Source organism: Lampetra fluviatilis, chromosome 2 (assembly GCF_964198595.1).
Source record: "Lampetra fluviatilis chromosome 2, kcLamFluv1.1, whole genome shotgun sequence".
Classification (NCBI taxonomy): domain Eukaryota; kingdom Metazoa; phylum Chordata; class Hyperoartia; order Petromyzontiformes; family Petromyzontidae; genus Lampetra; species Lampetra fluviatilis.
In genome coordinates, this window is record NC_136276.1 from 5,175,305 (window position 1) to 5,188,350 (window position 13,046).

Below are 13,046 nucleotides of genomic sequence, written 5' to 3' on the forward strand. Positions count from 1 at the left end.
AATTGTGCCCCTTTTGCGTAACGTGTGGTTGTATTTAGTATTGTGTGTGTAGCTGAGCTCTCAACGAGTTAACTACGATGATTTAAGTTATTTTTCAAGGCCCTCACGACGCATAAGTCGCCCCTTTTGTTATAAATATATATAATGACGCATTTAAAATGCGTATGTTCGATAAGCTTTTAAAAGTAATAACGATATATATTTATAAACAAGGGGTTTAACTAGTTCCCAACGCGCTATTGTGCAGTTTTTTTCCAAATATAAACGGTGTATCTTACAGAAGTGGCGGGAAAATACGACCTTTTTTATATGCAATTATTTTTTTATATGCAATTATCAAAGTTTAAAAAAATAACAATAAGCGTTTAGCCTCTGACAAATAAAGCGGGAGTTGTGTTAAAATGATGGTAAACGTGCGAAAATGTTTGATTTAAAATAATGTTATTTTTAAAATGATACTTTATACCTGTGGTAAACGTGCAAAAAAAATTGAATTAAAATAATGTTATTTTTAAAATGATACGTTATACCTGTGGTAAACGTGCAAAAAATTGTGATTTAAAATCATGTTATTTTTAAAATTATACTTTATACCTGTGGTAAACGTGCAAACAAATTTTGATTAAAAAAAAATTTAGTTAAAAAAAATTATACTTATAGAAGCGATTGATTCAATTGATTTATTTTCATTGATTATAATTTTTATTGTATTACTTTTTACCTACGTGACTTCACCGAACAAACCTAAGAGTTTATAGAAGCGGGTTCGTCAAATTCTCGCGAAAACAAAAAAAGGGGTGGGGATGGAGACACCGCCATCATGGGGAACGACGGTGTACGACCAGGCCTCCGGCAGGAAAAAGGACGACGACGATAATGGCGGAATGAATAGCTAGCGAGATGAGAAGAATGTGCCCCAAGACGATGGGATATCAGTGTTGTCTGACGGACGTGAGCGAGATGATGTTGATGAGTGGGGGCCGTGGAGGGATGTTCTTCATCTAGCAGTAGACGGACCATGGCTGATGGTTACTGTTTGTACAGTACCATGGAGTGGTTTGTTTTTTAACCAAAGCTTTTTGGACTGAAGTTTAAATCTCTCCCCAAACCCATCCTAAAGTTTTGTGTTGCAGAGAAAACGGAACTACTTGGATTTCAATATTTGATCTTTATCAATGTTTAACTTCTGGACTAACTCAAGTTTTGAATCGAAGTACGTACTCTTTTTATTCAATGCTCTAATTTTTAATACCGACGTGAAATAACGTCGACATGCCGTGTATGACGATGTTTAAAGTGGAGTCTACGAGAGGAAATATGATTGTATATTTAAATGAATAGCTCGTCTAGACGGCTTAAGTACGTGTTGTCTTATTCCATCTAAAGTGGCGTCAACAGCGTCTTTGTGATTTGCCTATTCAGATATTTTTCTTTTTTTTAACTGGGAAATTTCGATTACAAATACTCGCTTTTCAATTAACTCGTTCAGTCAACATATGGTAAACGTGGCTGTTACTTTGTAATCTATTTTGAAAAACGATCATTTTGATTCAACGTTAATTGTGTTCCTTATACTTAATGGAAAACCACCGTGGATGACAATTGGAGCCTTGCCAGATTACTTGGGGCAGTATTCAGTCACTCGCGTGAGTTAAAAGTAAAAGTTGCCATTGTATTGGCATGTGTTGGCAAAACACGTTTGTTAGGCGTTTATCTGGAGGCTGTAGAATGTCAAGTTAAAATCGAAAAATGTGCAAGGAATGCTGGTACAGTAATACCACGAACTAGGGCTCTTCTCCCTCCCCTCTTACGTCGTTTCGCAAATACGTCGTCACTTTGGTTTAACACGTAGTAGGCTTTCGCGATCAATATCCATAATACAGGTAATTTTTTTACGGTTTTACTTCACTTGACTCCTGCGTCGTGGTTAAATCTTGTAATCTACATTTCGTCCACTTCCTGTTGTCCAATCAATCCCTAATTCTGCACACCTCACATCCGGTGACAATGCATGTCTGTATTAAAATCGGCACCAAATAATCAGTTAATTGCCTCCTTTCAAGCAATTAAAACATTTTCATGGACGGCATATTAATTATATATTTTTGTGTAGGTGAAAAACGCCGCGGTCCCTAAACTGTGAAATTGGCTCTCACAAGAAGCAGGCGCCATTTGTCTCTTGTAATCAAGATGTCGTTCACTTCCCGTTGTCCAATCGAGTTATTTACTTTTTAGTGCACTTTAAAATAAAACTTTAAAAATACGTTTTTAAAGGAGTTAATTTAGGTTAGATCGCTTAAATATAAATGTGTCGTTAAATCCTCCACCACCCGACACAGCCAATTAGCAAGGTTTTCACGTCAAACAACATGCCAATTCGTTACCTGTGTAATGACAGTGACACCTGCTGGTCTGGAAGGGGAATCACGGGCACGGTCGCTCATTGCACTAGTACAGCACCGGCATGTTGAGAGAGTAAACCCACAACATGTACAATCTTGAGTACGACGTTTCGCCATCTTCTTGGTTCTTTCGGTAAAGTTACGTAGAAGGGAAATAATAAAATAATAAAAATAAAACATAATAAAATACAATTCTCACGACGTTTCGGCCACAACGCAAGCAGCCGTCCTCAGGTGAAGAACAGGTCTGTCGGAAAGACAGCGTCTATTTTATTATTTCCCTTCTACGTGACTTTACCGAAAGAACCAAGAAGATGAATCCCTGCAGTCACGACAGCTTTAAATCCACGTTTCGCCAGTCATCACTTTTTTCTACCTCGACTCGTGTCGCCTTGACTCGCACCTACGTCACTGATAGCATCCGCACTTTTCAGTATCCTTCTTCTCTACCTACCTACTACCCCCTTGTATATTCGTTTTGATTTACGTCGTTTCGATATTTGTCGCGCCGTACCTTTCCGGAACGCGCAAACCCGGGTCTGTGGCTGGTGGGGGGGGTGAAAGTGATGTAAATTGCGCATTAGTACCTGGTGTCTTTTGTGGGGGGAGCGGTAGTGCAGCGGTTAGCGCACTGCTCTGCGAACCGGAGTTCGATTCCCGCTCAGGGCCTCTCTGCTAGCTCGACTCAGCCTCAAATGAGTACCCGGCGTGGTATATAAACATCGCCACTCGGGGAGACAAAGGCGCTCGTGCGTGGTTGCTCTGCCCACCCACCAACCTCGTGTGCTGCACAGTGCCGGCCATCATCGGCGCTACTCGACTAACAGCACTTGCACCCAAACAACAGTCTTGTTACAGGCTACACGGGGGATCTTCGTGTATTCCTTTTTCCCGCGTGTGCCCCCTTTTTTTGACATCGTCTTGTCGTCGCCAGGGTGCTGCTGCTGTCCACACGTGCCACGATGAGCGACCCCATGGGTGGCAGCAGCGACGGTGATGGTAGTGGTGCATCGCCTCCACTTATGCTGGAGGCATCGCCGTCGCTGATAAGCGGCGGCAACCCCACGCAGGCGCCACGTTACGGCACCGTCATCCCCAATCGCATCTTCGTTGGGGGCATCGACTTCAAGGTGTGCGGGGATTCGTGGGCACAACACGTTTCACTTGGTGGCGACGAGACGTCGGTTTAATCAGCATTTGAGATTTATAAGGGGCAAGGGGTGACCAATAAGGTTTACATGGTCTGTACTAAGGTAGGCACTGATAAGGAGGTTGACAGGTATGTAATGTTGTTTATAATTTAACATGTCTGCTTTCCCGACCAATACATAATAGAGGTTTGTAAAACCACCGTTTATAAATGCTTTCATTAATGTATGAATTGATATTGATGTGTCATACGTAGGAGTGCAATGATTAAACATGCAAGACATCCAGTTTGAATGAAGAGCTAATCTAATGGTGGCCTCCAAATCATCACATCATATATCAAGGGTCGTGCTAAGTTGAAATATGAAGGGTTGCAACTTTTGCAAATATTTTCTACATTTGTACTACAACAAAATGTTGTTGTCGGTGTAGGGTAGAACCAGCCATACTAACAATGAATGTCATGGGACATTGCATTTGTGCAGGTGACCTCAAGGTGATGCCTGACATCACTTGGATTTTCACATTTAGTGTGATTCCAAAATGTTCTTATAAAATGTATTTTTTGAAATTACAGCAGAAACGAGGTATCTTCAAGTTGTATAATGCATGCGGGTGACGGCTAACACGTTATTTAAAAAGAGCATGAAGATTGTTGATTGAAAGGTAAACTTTAAAACAGTCGCAAGAACTTTCGATTTAAAGCTTTCATGACTGCAGGGATTCATCTTCTTGGTTCTTTCGGACTTTACCGAAAGAACCAAGAAGAAGTCGCAAGAACCTTGGGAAAAGTACATACATGCCTTTGCTGGTGATTCAGAGTAAAAGTAATGCCTATATATTATTACATTTGCTGTGCACGTTTATTTTCAGGTAAATGAAGCTGAACTTAAGAAGTATTTCACTCAGTTTGGTGCTGTTAAAGATGTCAAGATCATAAATGACAGGGCTGGAGTCTCCAAAGGGTGAGTCCTGATTATATTTTGCAAATTTACACCAAAACTAGTTCAAATGTTCCTTGTTTTCATATTACAATAGTCTGCAGATCTGTTAAAGTTGTGTTTTTAAAGATTAACATCACCTTTAAGATTTAACGAACCGTTAGTCCATAGGTTACAACATTAATATTTAAAATGTTTGCATAATGATTAATATAATATCTTGGGTGCCTGTGTGATGCAGAAGTCTATGGTTATTATTTAATAAATTTGGTGATACAATTGGCACATTAACAAACACATAAATTCTATTTTTAAAATTTTGCAGTTATGGATTTGTCACATTTGAGTCACAAGAGGATGCACAGAAGATACAGCAAGAGGTAAAATAGTACAAATAATTTGCTTCAGGCATTCCAGTGTGTTAATTTCACAACGTACTGCTCTTAGTTGTGCTTCATGTGATACCATGCAAGAATGTTTGGACCTGGTTCGAGAACAGGTTTGCCTTATGTGCAAATCATTTAAGGCAAGGAGAGATATGTCATTTGTAATGTTGGCTCAAGTCGCAAGACCTAAATAGCTGGTCTGCTGTGCAAGTCAGTTTGGCGCAGTCACATTTTACAGAGTACCATTTCAAAATCGTTTTAATATTAAAAAGAAATTGCATGGTTTTTACATCTTTCCTGAAAACAAATTGGAAGTGTAACAATTTTTATTTGACCCTTTTTGTGCTATACTTGGGATAATTCACTGTTGTTGAATTTTTTTTCATACATTATATAAATTTTCTTTTTCATAATTTCAGGTCCTTTGTCTATTCATTGTTGGATAAAGAATTTATCAAAGCTGTTATATCACTAGAAGTTGTACATAATGTTTTAAAGCTGTGGTGCAATGATGTAAATTACATAGTTTTACATCTTGGCTTCTGTATGCTGCGTATACATTCACCACGATCAAACAACTCAATAATGACTTGTGTGAGATGTACTGTTTATTGTATTACTAGCCTTTTGCCTGTCCAAGGATTGGTGTATTGCAGTAAATCTGAACCTTGCAAGCGAAAAGCAGACCGCGACGTGATATTCATTGCATCCATGCGTGTGCAATTTGTAAGGGCGCGGTGACACAGACCTATTTCATTTTAAGGTTGTAATCCCTTGTTCATCATGACGTCCTTTTTACTTTGACGTCTCAATAGCGATACGGAGATCGTGTTACGTGAGGGTTCTGCCTTTGTAGTGAGGGTTGTAAGTTGACGCCGAGGAGAGGGGAGGAGGCGCCTCGGCCCCCCCATGTGGAGTGACGTCAACTGCTAATTATTATGAATGGGGGGGGGTGTCCATTTGGAGGACTTCACCTTATAATGATTATTGAGGGGGGCTGTTCGATTTGGAGTGACGTCACCTGCTCATGATTATTAGTGAGGGGGGGGGTCCATATGGAGGACGTAACCTGTTCATTGATTACATTTTTACTTAAAACTTTCGTGACTGCAGGAATTAATATTCTTTGGTTCTTTCCGTAAAGTCACGTAAGAACCAAAGAATACTGTTCATGATTATTAATGAGGGGGGCTGGTCGACGTGGAGTGACATCACGAGCGTTGCACACAGACATTCTTGGCTCATTATAGTAGGTAATACTGTAATACTCGTGGGGTGTCTATTTGGAGGACGACACCTGCTCATGATTATTAATGAGGGGGCTGTTCGATGTGGAGTGATGTCATTTGCGCACATGATTATTAGTGAGGGGGGAGGAGTACTCCATATTGAGTGACGTCACCCGCTCATGATTATTAATGAGGGGTGGGAGCTGTCCATTTGAAGGACATCACCTGCTCATGAATATTAATGAGGGGGGCTGGTCGATTTTTGGACTGACGTCATGAGCGTTAAGGACAGACATCCATGGGTCATTATATTATGTACTTAAGTCAAATGTAATTGTAATGTATGATTTGTTAATATGGGTTTTGTGGCTTTTACCCAGGCTGAAAAAATTATGTATAAGGACAAAAAGCTCAACATTGGCCCAGCCATTCGAAAACAACAAGTCGGCTTCCCACGTAAGTAATGCTCATCGGTGTTCCGAGTAATGTAGGCTATTTCCGCTTGGCAACCAATCTAGTTTAAAGTGTTTACTAAACCAAGCATTTCAACAGGATTCATCTCATTGACTGCAAATGATGTGGTTGGGCACTACTTTCCAACCTTGCAAACAAGTGGTGTTACTTAAGAGTCAAGCATATGTCTATGCATTTGGATATTGGATCAGGCACTTGTTTGTGTGTGGTTGTATGTGTGTATTCCTCTGTTCTCACAGAGTTTCCTCTAACTCCAGCGTCAGGGAGTATGGTCCTCACAACCTCAACAGGGCAGCCTTTCCTCTTTCACAATGGCGTGGCTTATTTCCAACAACCTGATGCTATGCCAGTCCAAATGCCTGTGAGTGAATCTTAATTGTGTACAAACACAGCAGTTTGCATTATTTCATGTTGTACAATCACAGGTGACTGATGTTTGATAATTTGAAGAGAAGCTGTAATTAATGCTACACTCATGGATGTGTTATTGGGAATGTAAATTGCATAGTAAGCCTTATCTCAAACATGGTTATTGCTTTGTGTGTGAAAAGATTCAACAGCACCAGACATACTATAATCATCAACCTATGCATATACCATCACCCCAAGCATCACCCGTGTACCAACAGCCTGCCTACTCTTATCAGGTATGAACAGTCGTGCAGCACACAGAGACTCGACTCCTAAAAATCATGCACTGGTTACAATGATCAAAATAAATATCACATCTCTGCATTGTTTATGAATTTTTTTACATTTAAATATTTCAGATTTTCTTGCCCTGTCAACATTTTATACAAAAGATAAATTCCACTTTTTGGAGATATAAATAAATAAAAATTCTCGAAAAAATAAAATAATATTGCAAGTTCCCCCAAGACTATTCGGTAACCCCTACACACTTTGCCTCCCAAATGTTTGGTGGGAAACACATATACACCATGTAGAGACTATACACACATAATACACTGCATACGATTATAAGTATGTTCCGTTAATTAAGGTTAACTTGATCTAGATCAGAGATAAAAAGGTTTACATGGCGACTCATTAACATCAACATACATGGAAATTATGTGCTAACAGAATGACTCAGAGATGAGTAAATATTTTTTTTTACAAGGAATATAAACTTAATGGTTTATTTTCATTTGTTTTAAGCATTGCATATGTGACTGCATATACATTACAGCAGAGCATAATTTTTGAACTGTATACTCATGTACTGTAACATTGCACTCCACCATTGTACAGTGCAATGAATACAGCCACATCGTTTATATCGAGTTATAGCTAACCAAGCTCATGATACTTATCAACATTTTCCAGTTTCTTACACTTTACGCTTAAGCTGGCTGCAAGCACACAGTACCTTGCATAACGTTTTTCAACAACTGCTTGAAAACTCGCGTGGTTACACTGATTCCTACCACTGTCGACAGGAGTTTGGCTGAAGTCAAGGTTATTATTGTAACCAGAAAGTTGGCTGGCTTGCTGGCCAGTGATATTTTTAATTTATGGCACTACTGCGCTTGAGACAGCATGCAGCAAGTAAAAATAACTACTGTATTTGTTGCCCTGCTCATCAAGAGTTTAGACGTTTATTTTGTTTAATAATGAAGTATAATAAGATACAGCCCTTTGTCAATCCACTGCTAGATGCACACCTACCCATGTCATGTTCGTTGTTGGGATTGTTTTGAGCACACTACACCAGTAAATGTTAATTGGTGAAGGGGGTGGTGGGTTAATCAGGTCAGGTTCATATAGGGTGGTATAACATGGCCTAGTGGTAGTGCCTCTTTCGCTAGTTGTAGATGTCCACGGTTCAAATCAAATGGCGACCACCCTGATATATTACTATAGGTGTAACAAACGTAATATGCGCCGTATGCTTCACAGTGGATGTAAAAGATACCGTGACGTAATTTGCAAGAGTAGTAGGTCATTGTGTGTGCCGGTGTCGGCAGTACAAATTTGCCGAGTTTGAAAATGACTCAAACTACCAATTAGGATTATATAGAGCAATGTTCGCCCTCTACTGGCAGACTACTGGCTAAGGTCCTGGTTTATTGAGTTATTACCTGGGTAAAGAACTGTATCTTGCAACTTGCGATATCACGACTGATTTTAGCTGTGGCCAGAAATCAAACTCGGACCACCGGGTACTTAAGGCAGTGCAAGTGAAATATACACTTTTCAACCTTGAACATTTTTTCAATGCCATTTTAAGTATTCTATTAGTGATAGATAGCAATAATCTTTAAAGAGATGTTTTGCAGTTGGTTTATTTGGATGGTTCTCATCCAAATATATCTTCGTCATTTAATACATGGTGGCTGTGTGTTTTGATTTTAAAGCAGGCTCCCCCTTCTCAGTGGTCCACTGGCCAGTGGCTCTGGAGTCCACCTCAAGTGAGTCACAGAAGTTACACTTACCTTGACATTACTATAGCATGCTGCAAAAGAAAGATAATTTCCAAGCTCAAACTATTACCAAAGGCTTTCACGAACAATTGCGCACAGGTTTAATATGGCTGTTATTTTTAGTTGTGCAGAAGAAAAAATTCTTTCTGTGTTTTAACAATTTAACTTTCCATTTTTCTTCTGAATAAAAGCCAGTTTAGAACACCTTTAGTAGTAAATATTGTGGCATATTCACAGACCATTGTTTAGAAAATGTTATGGAGTCAAGCTTGTAAAAAATAGTTATTTCATGAAATTTTGAATACATCTACTCGAAAGTTGGTTAAATATGATTGTACATGTGTAATAAACATTAAGTGGAGACTCATTTACTCCTGATTGGATGTGTACTGTTTGCACTACTGCAATGTGAAATAATATGTATGGCATATTGTCTATTTTACATTTGCAGCGCAGACATTTTTTTTCAATTATTTCTCCTCGAATATTTGCATAACATTGCATTATATTTCAAATCATTACATTGCATCTAAATGTTTCCCATGAAAATAAATATATTCTCTTACAGTTTGTACAATTGTTCATGGGCATGCCATGAGTAAGACTTGGTACTTGCTGTTGCGCAACACGATTGTGTGTCTCTTACAAGGCTCCACAATCGCCAGTGATGTACATGCAGCCCCAAGAGATGATGTACCACCATCAGTCCATGAACATCCCCACTGATGGAGGCAATTCCCCTGCCGGCCCTATAATCACAGATGTTTCAATCTCAGAGGTAAAGCGAAGGCAAATACTGCCCACCCAGCTAGCATCTGATGCATTGCTTTCAGAGGAACAGTCACAAGTACAGTTCATCATATCAAAAGTGATAAGTTTATTTGGGCTTCAGTATCTGCTCCCACCCAATCCTGTAATTAAGCATTAGAAAATGCACTTGTGTCTTCTATTTTAAAGGTTGTGGGTGCATTTTCTAAATAAACCGGTGTATGACATTTGTTTAAATGTGTTGACATTAGTCACAAGTTTTTAAAGCTGTTGAATTTTTTTCTTCTAGAAAGTGTAGATTGTAAAATGTGGCAATTGTTATTGTAGGCTTGAAATGGTCCAATTTTTTAACAGATGTATATTGATTCATAGTTTGAAAGTATGGCACTGATGTTTGGATGAGTAAGGTTCTCATTTGCCATTTACACCGGTATGCACAGCGTTACACAGATCATACTATGCAGGCTGCTTACCACCAGACACACTTGCACCCGCCCAACAACATGCAAGTGGCCATGGTGTCCCAAGACCACGTAAAGGTTCGTTTTTTTGTTTTTAATCAGTTTTTAATTTGTCTGCTACATACTACAAATTATTATTGTCAATGATACGCAATAAACGCATTTAGTTTCTTAACCTACACATTGTTCCTTTTTGTTACACAGCAGGATACCAAGATGTTTCACATGAGACGGGTCTACGGGACATCCCAGCAGGGTGGTGTCAAATCTCGAATGTGGCGCAACGCCACCGGCTTCCGCCACCGACGAGATTTACAAATGGAACGAGCAATCCTCACCCCCCCGCCGACACCAACGGAAGGTGGCCAGTGAGCACACGCACTGTGCTGCACGCTGTGGCCACACTTGACCGACTCGAGACACGCAGCGCAATGACAAATATTTGATTTTGTGTGAGCCTTTGTGGTAGGATGTTTTGCCTGCGTGTGCCATTGCAGCTACAAGGTCATTGCCAATTTTACTTGGGCGAATTGTTTACATGGAGGAGGTCAATGTGGTCTTGCTGCATACTTTTATGTGAAACGTATAGGATTATAATTTGCTGTAGTGTTCCAGGGAAGCCTCATAGTGTAAAATCCTTTTATATTTCATTCTATTGAAGCAAACCCACATTCACTTAATTATTGTTAAGTTTGTTCAAAGTGTAGAAACCTTACATTCAGATTTAAGAGAAAACTATTATTTATCACTAAACAAGAATTTTAAGTCTTTAGAACTGTTGTGCAAAAAAACACAACTTTCAGGTGTTAGGACTTCGTGAAAGATGAAGCCAAAATTGTGTTCATCATTTGACACAAGTTATTGCCTCAATGTGCACTTTTATACATAGTGCCTTCACTGAAGAATGTTTGCTTTTATGTCTAGAGTGCCTTCAAACATAAGTCTTGATTACATTTCAGTATATTTTATACATGCATTGTGTGCAATGCTGTACACAAGTCTTAAAGTGTGATATAGTTTATGCAGCTACAGTACATGGAAGTCGCATTGTCCTATCTTTAAACAAAACTTCACATTGGTAAGGTTGTAAAGTTTACTACACTTGCATAAAGTATGTTTACTTGAAGTATGTAAGGGTATTTCATAGACTTTCATGGTGAGATTTTAGTTTTGATTTGGTCGAGTGCTTCATTTTTAACATAACCCCTTTTTACAACATGCAACCACTGCTGTAATGGTTAGCGTTCATTATAAACCAATAATGCTACATTCCAAAATGTTTTTAATGGCAGAGAAATACGAGGGGATAGACACTTAATAAAAAACACAAAATCCCTTGGTAATTTTGCTCTAAAACAAGCTAATCTATGGGCAAAATGTAAAAATGTATCACACTAATAGTTTATCATGCATATTATTTCAGAATTCTATATCCACATTCAAGAAATTAACATGTCAATTTTTTAATATGAAAAATACATCTTTACAAACTTAATACTGATTGACAATCTACAGTTAGGCTTTTTTTAGGTGTTAATGTCTTCAGCGTTTTAACAAAGCTCTGTCATTGTCAACTACATTTTTGCATAATTAACCAAAGCTAGGTTTTATACGAATGAAAATAAGTGGCCAAATTTTTTTGGGTCTTCGCTCCAACTCAGCACGTTAATATTAGTGCTGTCCTCTAATGACATGTGGCCCAAAAATAACTCAACCTGCAATGCTGTTTCCTACTGGGAGTAAGCAGCACTCACTTCACTGAAAATCCTGACCAAATCAAAGCAATCTTGCCTCTATACCCCATCTCTCAAGATGTTTATCAATAGTGTATGCGGTGTTTATTTTCCTGAAAGATTTGATATGTGATATATAGCAATATAAGTATGATGGAACTCTGATGTTTACAAGATGTTTTCATAAGCTCAGAGCTTAATGTAAAATGCAACAATGTGAAAAAAAATATTAAAACTAAAAGTTTAAAAAAATGTTTGCGTTGCTGGAGACTAGGTAAAAAAAATTTTACATTTCATTGTAGTCTAGTAGAAACCACTTGGATTAGTTAAGGCACTTGTTTTGCAAATGTAAGTCACTGTTTCCCAGCTTACAAATAAAAGTTACATGTTTTGAAAGTGCTTTTGCATTGTTTACATCTTAATTGTTTACATCAGAAGGTGCTGTAAGGTACATGAGCGGATGCACCATGCTTGGCCATATATTTGCAGATTCCAGCCATGTATTTTACAGCAATTACGTAATACAAGGTATACATGTTATTGAACTACTCATACCAGCAGTCACTACCAATTGACAATTCCACATTCCTTGGACGGTCACCAAAGTTATTTGATCAAACCTGGAGTCAAGCGATGTGTAACAGTGCCACCCTGCTGAATAATTTCCATTAAGGTTACACTGGATCGTTTTTTTTACACTATCCAATGATATTTTTCCAGTTGTCAATCGGTTTCGTCCACAAGGTGTCGCTATTTCCCCTGTAAAAAAATACCATCCGGAAATGTATTGCTTCTCCAACAGATACAATTTCTAACACCATTGTGCGCGAGATCTTTAGTGGCAGGGAGGTTGTGCAATGCCAAATGCTGCTCATTTAGGCAGTCATATGATAGAATAACATGTTCTACTTGGTTGCAATGAGGTATCCAGTCCAGTCTCAGGTTACTGGTAAATTATCAATTTAATGTAGAACCCCACCTTAAAATGTGCATTCCCAAGACAGACCAGCATCTTCCTCAGTAGATGTGCATACATAAACTGAAATGTACGTGCACATGTACAGCCGTTTTGTCAAG

General features: G+C 38.8%; 1 protein-coding gene across 1 annotated transcript; it reads left to right on the plus strand.

The window, feature by feature from the left end:
- The first annotated feature begins 1,175 nt into the window (after positions 1-1,175).
- Positions 1,176-10,881, plus strand: BOLL (boule RNA binding protein). Its single transcript, XM_078864937.1, has 11 exons — positions 1,176-1,213; positions 3,337-3,532; positions 4,425-4,516; positions 4,818-4,872; positions 6,488-6,563; positions 6,821-6,942; positions 7,133-7,228; positions 8,942-8,995; positions 9,657-9,785; positions 10,216-10,314; positions 10,444-10,881. Exons 1-11 carry the CDS (start codon positions 1,176-1,178, stop codon positions 10,606-10,608), a joined length of 1,122 nt encoding a protein of 373 aa, XP_078721063.1. The 3' UTR covers positions 10,609-10,881.
- The last annotated feature ends 2,165 nt before the right edge of the window (positions 10,882-13,046 follow it).